General features: G+C 47.5%; 2 protein-coding genes across 2 annotated transcripts; one reads left to right on the top strand and one right to left on the bottom strand.

Annotated features, from left to right (window-relative positions):
* Nucleotides 1-1,170: 1,170 nt before the first annotated feature.
* Nucleotides 1,171-1,717, bottom strand: BJ212DRAFT_1325724 (uncharacterized protein). Its single transcript, XM_041334579.1, has 4 exons — nt 1,536-1,717; nt 1,408-1,453; nt 1,264-1,310; nt 1,171-1,216 (listed from the first exon to the last, which is right to left on the bottom strand). Exons 1-3 carry the CDS (start codon nt 1,675-1,677, stop codon nt 1,286-1,288), a joined length of 213 nt encoding a protein of 70 aa, XP_041197706.1. The 5' UTR covers nt 1,678-1,717; the 3' UTR covers nt 1,171-1,216; nt 1,264-1,285.
* Nucleotides 1,718-10,748: 9,031 nt separating this feature from the next.
* On the top strand, nt 10,749-12,906 carry BJ212DRAFT_695444 (uncharacterized protein). Its single transcript, XM_041343839.1, has 3 exons — nt 10,749-11,143; nt 11,199-12,733; nt 12,796-12,906. Exons 1-2 carry the CDS (start codon nt 10,796-10,798, stop codon nt 12,699-12,701), a joined length of 1,851 nt encoding a protein of 616 aa, XP_041197705.1. The 5' UTR covers nt 10,749-10,795; the 3' UTR covers nt 12,702-12,733; nt 12,796-12,906.
* The last annotated feature ends 228 nt before the right edge of the window (nt 12,907-13,134 follow it).

The raw sequence follows: 13,134 nt of genomic DNA, 5'->3' as shown, positions 1-13,134 counted from the left end.
AAATCTGGTGTGCCCTCAGTTGTCCTCCCTTCTCCCTTCCCTTGCTCCCCAACTTGATGTCCCTTACCTGGACTAATGCCTCTGACAAGACATTTCAATATGTTCAGTTGTTTGTGACCCCAAAATTGATGATGTTCCATATTTCCACTGCCTATTATGGTAAATTCATGTTTGGCCCATCCAAACAGTCCATCTTATCATCTATTGCAAAGTTGTGCCCTTCTATCTTGGATCCTGGTTTTGATTTCAGTTGAAATGGGGATGAATACACAGAATCAGTTGGAGATATGTTGACTGTGTTGCAGTTGTGGTTTCATCTGACATCGGTGAGGACCAGAACGATTTCTGAGGCGACCATACTACACCTGTCCAAATTGCCTTCACTCCAAGTTTTGAAATGTCAATTGCCTTCAACTTCCATATCTACAGATGCACTGAAGCTCCTCCAGTGGCTTGTGTTCTGTGCATTACAAGAGCTGGATGTGTCATTCAACAGTCTGGCTGTCTTAAATGCATTTTTGAGGAAGTTCACTATCACCCTGAAAGTATCATCCTTTACAATCACTCGTGGAGTGGATTCTGCATGGGCCGTGCTGGGTCTGATTTCTTGTCTATCCAATGTCTGTACACACAGCTCACTGCAAGAGGTGTGATTTCATCAGCAAACCAGGGGGTACCTGTACAGACCTGTACAGACTTGTACAAGTCTGTACAAACTTCACAGGGACACAAGGAAGTCCCCTCTTTACAGTCCTGTACAAGAGTGTCACAAGGTAGTACAGTCTGTAGAGTCTGTGAGCTTGTGGAGTCTGTACAGGCTTGTACAATCTGTACATTTCAGAGCAGCCATATTTGTTCAATTATGATACTCAAAACACCCAAAATGCGAAAATGTAAAAATTGAAGTCAAATTCAAAGTAACTACTACATAGACATATACACTACTAACTAAAGATTAAACCTACTAAACTGGATAAAAATGCGAAAATCTAAGGTCAAAAGAAGAATCAAAGGAGAAAAGGAGAGGGGAGGAGAGACTCACTAAGAAGATTTACCAAATAGTCAAACATGCGAAAATTGTTGGGGAGGAGGTAAGAGAGCTAGAAGGAGAGGATCAGAGAGGGAAGGAGAAGAAGAGATAGAGGAAGACTCACCAAAGAGGCACAAGTGCGAAAATTAAAGGGAGGAGGAGGTGGTGGAGGAGGAGGGAAGAGAGCTAGAAGGAGTGGTCAGAGAGGGAAGGAGAAGAAGAGAGAGACTCACCAAGGAGGCACAAGTGCGAAAATTAAAGGGAGGAGGAAGGAAGAGAGCTAGAGAGGTAGAGGAGAAGAGAGAGAAGAGAGAGAGAGAGAGAGAGAGAGAGAGAGAGAGAGAGAGAGAGAGAGAGAGAGAGAGAAAGATACTCACCAAAGAGGCAAAAATGCGAAACTTAGAGGAGGAGGAAGGGAGATAGCTATAAAGAGGGAACTCACCAGACAGAGGAGGAGGAAGACAATGTCAGAGAGTTGAACACAAAGAAAGAGAAAAAGACTCACCAGAGTTCAAAACACCAGTACCAGTACCAGCACCACCCACCTCCAACATCAACATCAACATCAAAGAAGAAGAGAAGAGAGGCAAACACTTGAAAATTATTAGAGAAAGACAGTGAGTGAGAAAGACTTTGGTTGACCGCATTTTTGCTTATATAAGCAGTGCCAAACAAAGCCGCATGATGTGGCTGGCAGAGACTTAGTGAATTTTCGCATTCTTGCTTATGTAAATAAGTTGTGCCTTAACTTTCTTGAACCCACCACTTTCTAGTATTTTGCTTATAACTTATTGGGATCTTAACCAAAAAATGTCATGAGACCATGGATAGGTTCCACTTAATAAGAGCTACAACTATCATTTTGGTCAAAAATTTAAGTCTCTGTACAGTATGTACAAGCTTACTCAAACAAGAGGAATATGTGAAACCTTGTGATGCTTGTGAAACCCTGTGAGTGCTTGTAAGGCCTGTGAGGCTTGTGGCGAAAATCCTAGTTTGCTGATGTTAGCATCCCTGCTCACCCCACTGTTAGCAGCTAACACACAGAACACGCTCAGTGTTGGGAGACAACAACTAGACATTGCAAGTACCTAACACACAGAACATGCTAGAAAGAGTATTATAAGAGATGGCAGGATGACGAGAGAACAAATAACATACCTCAGTGTTGGGAGACAACAACTGAGGTATGAGGAACCGAAGTGAAGGGTATTATATGAGAGAAGAATGCACGTGATAAAGTGAGAAAGGAAATATGCTATGAATGATGATGATGATGACAACTATGATGATTCAACACCCACTGGTCGAGATACTTCAATTGAAGCTGTAGCCTTTCAACCACTCTTTGCCTTTTGCAATCTTCGCAAACTTGACTTTGAACCAGTGTAGAGACTTGCTCCTCTATATTGCTGCTATAGGATGATATACCACCCCTTCCCACTGATACTTCAGTTCTGATCCTCTGGATAAGTCACTCACGCTATTGTTACGGCGAACCGTAGGTCGACTAGGATGGGCTCGACAATAGACACTCGATAAGAGTGACGTCTAAAGCCGGATCGTAACCTCACAAATGTAAGGCCTCTTTTAAGACAAGTTGGAGAGAGTGTCTCCGACTTGAATATCGATATCAGACACTTAAGATTGGGGGTCTTAAGCGAAGGATGTTCTGGGTAAAACCTAGTAGATTAAAGTGAAGTCTAACTAAGTACAGGACCCTGTTTATATAGGTAAGGCTACTTTAGGGCCGGTACGTACACGTCATCGAGACGAGTCAGAGATAAGAGAAATGACGTCATCAAGACGAGTCAGAGATAAGAGAAATGACGTCATCAAGACGAGTCAGAGATAAGAGAAATGACGTCAGCTAGCGATGGCACAAGGCGGTCGTGCTGTAATACATGAGTTTGATAGCGGAGTTAGTCTAGTGATGGCACGGCGTCGTGCGGTCATGACGTAATACAATGGATACGAAAGAGAAAATAGAAGGGGGGCAACCGTTTACTGTAACATTACCCCTCGTTTAGCGATGAAGTCACCGACTTCACATATCCTGATTGGCCCAGTAGATGGGGTCAGCGTCGTAGTTAGAGTCAAGGAGGTCGTCTTGTTCCTCTGTGACAGTAAGGGGTTGTGCCAGATGCTCAGCGTGAGCGATGGCGTCCTGCTCAATCTCCCAACGAGCAAGTGCGTCGTAAAAACCGACGTCAGTCCATACTAGCGGAATGACCGCTTCTCCTTTCAAGTCTTTACAAAAGACCGACAGATGACCTGGTGCGTATTCTTTGCAAACTCTGCAATAGTACGCGGGGCAGTTCTTGTGTCGATGACCGGCGATGCGACAGTTCCGACATACAACGTTATCAACCGGTGACGTTTTCACGACGGTGACCGATGTCGATGAGGATTGGTTAGGGGGTGATGGTGATCGCGATCTTTTGAGTGGTGGTTTAGTAGGGGAGGCGGATGCGGCTCGTTTGGCGGCGAGGCGGGAGGACCTGCGTTTGAGCGGGAATCGTTTCTTGGTGCGTACGACTGGGTCAGGAGAAGGAGAAGCCGGTACGTCAAGTACGGCAATAGGAGGGATATTATTATCCGGATGCTCCTCGGCAGCGGGGGTTGGTTGGGGTACGGGAATAGCGACATGGGGTGATGGTGGTCTTGCGATGGGGTTGAGGGCAATTCGCTCGGTGACGATATGGATGGCTTCTCTAATAGCGTCCCTGGTATCTTCAGGGAGAAGGCGGATGGCAGTGTTACGAATGCGAATATGAAGATGACGAAAGATAGTCTGATGACGTTCATCGTCAAGAAGGGCGGCGGTGCGCTCGATGAGACTAGCGTCTCTGATGATTCGAATAATAAGACCGCTAGAGATTGCTCCTCTTTCTCCAAGGAGGCGATCAATCTCAATAGCGTACTGTTGGGAGGTGATAGCGGATTCGAATAGGGCGCTGGTTTCGACTTGGTCAATGACCGAAAAATAGTCGGTAAGAGTCGAATCGTCGGTAAGGGTCAGAGTGGAGTCAGAGGTGGGCGGCGAAGGTGCGGGGGATGTGAATGCGTGGCGTGCTAGGTCGGCGGCAGTTGCGTTCTGATATTCTTGGAGTGTTACGGGAAGCGTTCTTTCTCTTTCTGTGGCGGCGTCCATAGCGGCAGTAATTTCTTGTATACGGAGGATGCAAAGACGTAGTCGTTCGATGGAGGACATTCTAAGGGAATCACAGTCCGTGGGCCTTTTTATAGGCGTTAAGGACGTCGGGAGCATTAGCGAGATTTCCTTCTGGAACCCACTCGTTACTGGCTGATGAGTATCCCTTCCATGATAAGAGATAGCGTCTTCGTTTACCCGTTCCCTTGTGCGATAAGATCGCATCAATTTCATATTCTTCTTCGTTATCAATGACGTCAGGAGGTGGGTCGTGGAAGTTCGGTCCGTGAATCTCTGTTTCGTGATAGGACGATAGTTCGGAAGCATGGAACGTGGGATGAACCTTCCACTGAGGTGGTAGCTGGAGTGTGAACGTGATGGGAGATAGGACGGCGGTGATTGGGAATGGACCATATCGTTTTGGGGCGAGTTTTCGCGATGGTAACTGCGTGATTAGGTTTTTTCCGGATAACCAAACCTTATCTCCAACTTTCCACGGGTGATACTTCTGCCCATGAGTTCTTTCTGCCATACGTTGCATTGCAAGGTTGTGGCAGGATAATGCTTCTTCTCTAGATTTCTGGAGCGTACGGAGTCTATCTTCCGCGGCTGGAACTGTGGAGCTAGGGAGGACATGTGGGAGAGCTCGTGGCTCGTATCCCATCATGAGGAAGAATGGGGAGGCATTGCGAGAGTCGTGTTTGCGATGATTATGGACGAATTCCGCCATAGGGAGTTGTTCTACCCAATTTTCAGGGTTACTTCGACAATAGATTCTGAGGTAGGTTTCTAGCTCTTGGTTGAGCCGTTCCGTCTGTCCATCGGTCTGGGGATGATAGGCGGTTGATGCCGCTATATCGTACTTCAGCAACTTAGCTAGGGCTTTGGAGAACTTGGATATGAATTGGGGACCGCGATCAGAAATGACTTTCTCGTGCAAGCCAAATCGGCGGTAGACATATTTGAAAAATTTGCTGGCGACCCCTTCGGAAGTGATGGTTTTAGTACATGGGATGAGAATTACCCCCTTCGTAAGCCCATGGTCGACCACGACCATGACTGAATCAAAACCAGAACAGGGAGGAAGGTCGGTGATGAGGTCAACGGAAACCTGAGTAAAGGGTGCGGTGGCAACGGAAGGGATAGGGACAAGGGGGGGGTTCGGGGGATGGGTGTCAGATTTCATCTGCTGGCAGAGAGCGCAGCCTTCGACGTATTTTCGAATATAGGTGCCCATGGCGGGCCACCAAAAATCACGTTTGACCAGTTCTTCAGTTTTAAAACGACCAGGGTGGCCGGCGGTAGGATGGTCATGACATCGTTCTAATATCAGGTGCCGCCCGGCAGGGCGGACGTAAGCACGATCTCTGTAATAAAGAATATCGTCGGTGATTTTCCAATCAGAGAGGGCGGATTTCATAGGAGGAAGTGACATTCCATCCAGGGCATCAGAGGCGGCGGTAAAGATGGGGTCGGGATCAGAGGGATCAGGATTTACTAGGGTGGTCATGAGTTCGACGTCAAGAAGTCGAACAAACATGGAATCGGGAAGGAGGGTTTCATTGGTGTTATCATCTGCAGAATCTGATCCATGGTCGGGGCGACGGGATAGGGCATCGGGGGCGACCAGCTTAGTCCCTGCAACGTGGTGCAGTTCAATGTCGTAACAGGATAGGATCAACTGCCATCGTGCTTGACGGCGGGTTAACTTCTGGGCCGTTCTAAAGTATAGAAGGTTCTTATGATCGGTGAATACGATGACGGGATGGGGGTTCCCCTCCAAGTAATGACGCCACTCGGTTAGTGCGCGAATGACCGCGAGGAGTTCACGATCAAAGATCTGGTAGTTCCGTTCCGCGGGGTTCAAGGTCTGAGACAGGTATGCACATGGGTGATAGACACCATTATCGTCTGTTTGGAGTAAAACTGCTCCAGTAGCGACAAGCGATGCATCAGTGGCAACAGCAAACTGTTTGGAAGGATCTGGGTTCCGAAGGACTGGCTGTTTCGTAAAGCAGTCCTTTAATTCGTTAAACGCGGATGTGCACCGCTCCGTCCAAAGGAACTTGACGTCCTTTTTGGTAAGGTCAATCAACGGTCTGGCGATGTCGGAATAATGGGAAATGAAGTTCCGGTAGAAATTGCAGAATCCTAAGAACGACCGAACTTCTTTCACGGTGGTCGGTGTAGGCCATTCTCGAATACCAGTAGTTTTGGCGTCGTCCATTGCTACGCATCCGGGGCGGATAATCATTCCAAGGTACTCCACTTCTTCTGCATCGAAAGTGCACTTCTCCGGTTTAAGGAAAAGTCTCTCTTGTCGAATTCGTTCGAGGATATGCCGAGTGCGTTCGTGATGGGAGGTAAGGTCGTTGGAGAATATAAGGATGTCGTCCATGTATATGACGAGCCATCCTTCGTTGATTTCCTGCTGGAACGTCCTATTCATATATGCTTGAAAGGTGGCCGGGGAATTGCAAAGACCGAAAAACATAACGTTAGGCTCAAAGAGTCCGTATTCCGTAGTGAAAGCAGCTTTCCAACGATCTTCTGGATGAATGCGGATATTGTTATATCCAGACCGGACGTCCATCTTCGTAAAATACTTGGCACCATGTAACCGAGCGACCAGGGAGAGTGGCAGTGGGAGCGGGTAGGCGTTTTTGATAGTCCATTCGTTGATATACCGGTAATCCTGGCAAGGACGAAGGTCTCCGCTCTTCTTTCCTACGAAAAAGAAACCGCTAGCCTGCGGTGATTTCGATTCAGAAATGAACCCTTTCTGGACGTTTTCATCAATAAATGCCTTGACCGCCGTCCGCTCCTTTTCAGATAGCGGGTATACTTTAGACGTTTTGGGGATGAAACCTGGTTTGGTTTCTATCCGGTGATCTATACCAGGTCGCTCTGGCGGTAATTGATTCAGGCCGTCTTTTGCAAAGATGTCGGCAAAGTCGTGAAGGTAAGAGGGGACGAGTTCCTCAAATGACTTCTTCTTCTGCTCAAGCCCGGCAGCTAATGCGAACTGCTGAGCTTTGTTACTTGTCTTCGCATATTCGGCAGGTGGCGTCAAGGGAGTGATCTTGGGTCGTTGCTCAGCAATGCTAGTACCGTCTTTTGTTAAAGGGGTGTCGAGTGAGACATTGGTGATTACCCGAAGTTCTGAGGCGTCGGCGGGGTATTCGACTAGAAATTCATCATCTTCTAGATGGTAGGTGGAGATTTCTCGCACGGGTGGTGCGTAGTCCATCGTCCATACGTCTTCCTTCGTGTCGAAGGAATCATCATCGTCGTCTGGCACCGGATCTAGGTTAGGGAGAGTCGGTGGGACTTCTTCTTCATCGGTGATTTCTTCTATCGTAGCGTGTGGTGGTCGCTGTTCAACCATTTCCTTAGGAGGCGCCTTCGGCAGCACTACAACTGGGATTGGTTTTTCTTTCGTCTGCTTCTTCTTCTTTCGAAAGAGAGGAGGCAGTCCGTTCTTCTTTCGTTCTTGATCAACTTCTTCTTCGATCTGATCGCTCTTCTCCGTTCGAGAGAGCTCTAGCGTTTCCGCCTTCCATCGGATTACTGGGTCCATGGCGCGCAACCAAGGGATCCCAAGTAGAATCTGATCACGTCGACCTAGTCGCGTGATGTTAAACTTTCCGATCATTGATCGGTCGTCTATCTTGACGATAAGGACGCAATATCGAGTGATAGCTCCCCCCTTCGCATAACTTCCATCCGCGGTCGTGACCCGAAATGGTTTCGATAGTTTATGCGTTCGAATGTTGTGAGTTTTGACGAACTCTTCTGAGATAAAGGTCCCGGCGGCGCCGGAGTCAACAACTGCTGTTGTTTCGACGGTTTTCAGACGTGTCTTGGAGATGAGGGTAATGGGAACACGAAGTTCTTTTCTGATTCCTGCACTCTGTACAAGTCTTATCGGTACATTGGAAGATACGGACGTCGATCCCGTCTTCCACATCAAAAATCCTCGGCGAGGCGACGGATCGTTGTATCTTCTTCTTCTTCTTCGCTGTCGCTCATCTCTTCTCTGCGAACAGGGATCTTCTTCTTCTGCGGGCATGCTCTAGTGAGATGGCCTTTCTGGTGGCACGTGAAGCATAGTCCTTTCTTCATGTGGTCGTTTCTTTCGGCTTCAGTGAGCCGGTCTACCTCCATAGCATTTGGATCATGCCGATCGATGGAGGGTCTGGGGATGTATCGTTGTCCAGATGGTTTGGTAACGGTACGATGATTTGATCGGTACGCAGCCCCTCTTTGGTAGTTACTGTCTAGCCGAATGACGGCGGCGACGTACTTGCTGAAATCCACGGGAATGGTTTCCATCTGGTAGACGGAATTAACAATTCCCTTCTTTAGTCCGTCGTTGAAGAACGAGATAAGGACGGCGTCTTGCTTCACGGATGCTTGTGCGGCAAGCGTCTTGAAACTGGCGATATAGGATGTGAGGTCGCCTGTCTGTCTCAGAGTACGGAGTTTGTTCATGGCGGTTCCGACGGCATCGGCTGGTACAAAGGCCTCCTTAAACTTGGTCTCAAAGTTTGCGAAGGTCCCGTAAGTCTTGGCGACGGAGTCATCAACTTCAGTATAGAAGGTCAATGCCCAACCCATAGCGCTTCCTTCTGTCATGTAGGCGAGGGCGGTGATGACCTTCTTATCATCGGTGTTATAGATGGTAGCATTAAGCGCGAAGTACGCCTTGACTGCATATAGCCATCGTAGGGCTTGGGAGGGACTTCCATCATAGATAGATGGGGCTCCGGCCTTCAATTCTGGGGTGTTGGCAATGGTGGACATCCTGAACGTTTCTGGTCAAAAGATGTTTCTGGTTTCAGGGGAACGTTTCTCGTTCTCTCGCTGAGTCTGGTTAACCTCTCTGATGGAGAGGGTCGTCTGGGTTTCTGGGTTCTGTATAACCTCTTTGATGAGAGGGTCGGTTGGAGGAGACTTTAATCTTTTGTTACGGCGAACCGTAGGTCGACTAGGATGGGCTCGACAATAGACACTCGATAAGAGTGACGTCTAAAGCCGGATCGTAACCTCACAAATGTAAGGCCTCTTTTAAGACAAGTTGGAGAGAGTGTCTCCGACTTGAATATCGATATCAGACACTTAAGATTGGGGGTCTTAAGCGAAGGATGTTCTGGGTAAAACCTAGTAGATTAAAGTGAAGTCTAACTAAGTACAGGACCCTGTTTATATAGGTAAGGCTACTTTAGGGCCGGTACGTACACGTCATCGAGACGAGTCAGAGATAAGAGAAATGACGTCATCAAGACGAGTCAGAGATAAGAGAAATGACGTCATCAAGACGAGTCAGAGATAAGAGAAATGACGTCAGCTAGCGATGGCACAAGGCGGTCGTGCTGTAATACATGAGTTTGATAGCGGAGTTAGTCTAGTGATGGCACGGCGTCGTGCGGTCATGACGTAATACAATGGATACGAAAGAGAAAATAGAAGGGGGGCAACCGTTTACTGTAACAGCTATCGCATGCTGATGCACAAATGCACTTGCATGTCCTGCGCACCCGCTCTAGGTCCTCCGCTACAGTCCATCCACCCATCCATGTCCTCACTAAAGTCCACTGGTGTGTTTTTATCATACTCTTATCACTCTGATGTACCTTCCAGGCCAATTATAGTGCTGTAAACACATGCAAGTGCATGCTTAAAACACTATTACATACAGATATTGCTACCTACTCGCTTTACCTCTGCACTACAAGCATTGCCTAATGCCCAATATAGAGAAGGGACTGGGAGTTTTTTAGAGTACCTTATCCTAGCACTTCCCACCTCTGTGTAGTAGCAGTAGTTTGTGCATCAGAGCCAGTTTGAAAGCACTAAGAATTTGAACTCACACACTACCTTCATAGACATGATCACCTCTAGTCAGCTTGATTCCCTCTCCACTGGATTTCATTTCCAGATAGCTCTAGCATCTATGCTTTAGACCCCCGTTGCATGTGCTCTTGCTTTCTATTGCATCAGCACGCTTTCACATGCATCTTCATCACGCTTCTTCCAGTATTCACGCTTTGCACATCCTATAGCACCCATTTGGTTTCAGAGTCTCCCTCAGTCATTTCAAGGACCTTCTCTCAGTAGCTGTCCTTTGGGTTGAGTTCTGTCTCGCATCCAGGTCTTGCTTTAGAGTCCCCCTAAAAGTAGTCAGTTTCTCCCATAGTCCAAAGTCCTCACCTTCACTGCTGATGATTGGCTGCGAATAAGCTACAATCCTAGACAAGTCAGATCAGTCTGCCATGAACCCAGAGGCCTAGGGTGAAGAAGACCCCTCCAGTGACGATGCTTCAAGTTGCAGTTGGTTTGTTTTTCCGTGCTTCACAAAGATCATAGTATGTACTGTGTCTGCATCCTGTGGCAATTCTGGGCAATGTCACAGTAATTTCGCCATTCGATAAATACTATCCGAGTATGGAGAGTAAGTGCGCGAGGTAGAGTTTAGAAGTACTGCCAAGTGCCAGCGGGCGGAAGGTGGCTGTGCCTCGAGTAACTGAGCAACTTGACAAGTTGAAGTTGTCCAAGTCCGAACTAATTTCCACTTGAAGTCTTGAACCTCCAAAATTCCTCACACAAGTATGGAGGCTGAAAGCGCTGAGTGTCAACGTGCTCACAACAGTAGCAGTGTTGCTTCTTTCTTGTCAGCATCTACTCGTTGTATCATGATTGCTGAGCTTCGGTGGAAAATCTTCGACCTGGTTGCTCCTCCTAACATGCCTGTTAGTACTGTTAGACGACTTCCGGAATTCGAATGGGGAATGGATTCCAAGTTGACGTTCATGAGACAGTCACTTCTGACACTTGCCTTGACATGCAAATCATTTACTGGACCTGCGCTGGATCTTTTGTGGCGGCACTTAGGTGGGCTCGAACCTCTCATCAAGTGTCTCCCACGAAGCCTATGGAAACAGGACGAGAAAAAGCTAGTTAGTTAAGCTCTGGCTCATACTGAAGAGTACACCAATTGACACCATCTGACAGGAATTCCAAAGAACCATGACCCTCGGTGACTGGTCCATTTTCTGTAAATATAACTATCGCGTCCATTCGCTAGTCAATCAATGTCAGGGGTCGTTCATGAATGACGAGATGATCTGTGGCACTGAAATTTGGCATGCCCTCACCTGTCCCCCCTTCTCGCTTCCCTTACTCCCCAACTTGACGTCCCTTACCTGGACTCAGACTAGCGGCGAGACATTTCAGTATATTCGGTTATTTATTACTCCACAGTTGACGATGCTCAATATCCATGCACGGTCCTTCACCTTTAAAACATTCGATCCATCCGAACATCCCATCTTGTCGTCTATCCCAAAGTCATGTCCTTCTGTTTCGGATTTCAGTCTCGTTATCGGTTCCGGTCGATCTATTCAACCAAGAGACACATCGACCATATTACAATGTTGGTCTCATCTAACATCGGTGAGGACTGGAACAGTTTCCGAGGCAGGTATACTACACTTGTCCAGTTTACCTTCACTCCAAGTTTTGAAATTTCAATTACCTCCAACGCCCATATCTGCAGCTACTCGAAAGCTCCTACAGCAGCCCGTGTTTTGCGCGTTACAAGAACTGGACATAACATGCAAACGTCTAGTCATCTTAGAGGCTTTTTTGGAGCAACTCACTGTTGCTCCAAAATTATTATCCTTTACGATCACTCATGGAGTGGATTCCGCGCGGGCTCTGCCAGCTTCGATTTCTCGTATAGCCAATGGGTGTGCACACAGCTCACTGCAACAGGTGCAGTTCAACATCACCAATCAACCTATTGATCGCGATGCTTTAATCGAAGCTGAAGCTTTTCGACCACTCTTTGCCTTCCACAATCTTCGCAAGCTCGACTTCAAAGCGGATGAACACTGTATTGTGCAAATGGATGATGCTGCCCTTTTGGAGATGGGTAAGGCCTGGCCCCTTCTAGAAGAGCTATACATTACCCGGTACTGCCATTCCAGCCATCAAGTCACTCCAGATGCCTTCGTCTCGCTGTTGCAGCATTGCCCGCGTTTGGTCTCGATCGCCGTTACAGTGGATTGGTCTACGATAGACGCGTACGCCATACCCCCTGGCGTTCCTTCTCAAGGATTTTTTCACAAGACGCTATCTCGCGCATTCTTTGGTGGTTCGAGGATTGACCATCCGATAAATATCGCTGTCTTCATCTCAGCCATCGCACCCAATGTAAATACAATCGAGGCATGGGATCCTGAAATCCATGGGGATGATGACTACCTGGCATACTCCCCAGCGTGGAATCTCGTCGTGGATTTGATCAAGACTTTCCCCTTTGTCCGTAACCAGGGCAAGATGATGATGTTGAATGAGCTGATGAAAATGCACGAGATTCGTATGGCCACTGCAAGGCCGCGCAGCCGAGAGACCGAAAATGAGGAAGTTGCCGTTGGTGGTGACATTGATGAGGGTGGTGAGGCTTTCGAGGAAGATAGCGGAAGCGAGGGCCACTCGGTACATATGCATTAAGTCTTGTCAGACGAGAAAGAATGTTTTAAAGCGTACGTCTTGAATTTTTCCTGATGTTTTACACTAGCCTGTCTCAAGTTCTTAATTTGATCAGGCCACTTCTCCCACTCGACGAATCTCTTTCCTATCCGTGTCTCGCAAGTTTATAGTGGGAATACGCATGTCATAGTCCTGAATAATCCATACCGTGGTATACGGATATACAATGATCAACCTTATCAGACAATAGTCACTTTTACTTCGAGCGCCACCATGCTCCTCGCCAGCTTTGCATCACCTCCACTAGTTATTCGCTGTTGTAGACCGGCAATGTTCGAAGCGTGCATCGGATATGTGTGGTCTGATCGATGAAATTCCAGTTCACGGATTCGTTAGGTCGCCTGCTTGATGTGAGCATCATCAACGTCTTTCCGAGTACAGCCAGTCGCAAACT

The sequence above is a fragment of the Suillus subaureus genome (assembly GCF_016647635.1).
Source record: "Suillus subaureus strain MN1 chromosome Unknown BJ212scaffold_4, whole genome shotgun sequence".
Classification (NCBI taxonomy): Eukaryota; Fungi; Basidiomycota; class Agaricomycetes; order Boletales; family Suillaceae; genus Suillus; species Suillus subaureus.
The sequence above is the reverse complement of the archived record's forward strand: the minus strand, read 5'-3'. Positions and strand labels throughout refer to the sequence as shown.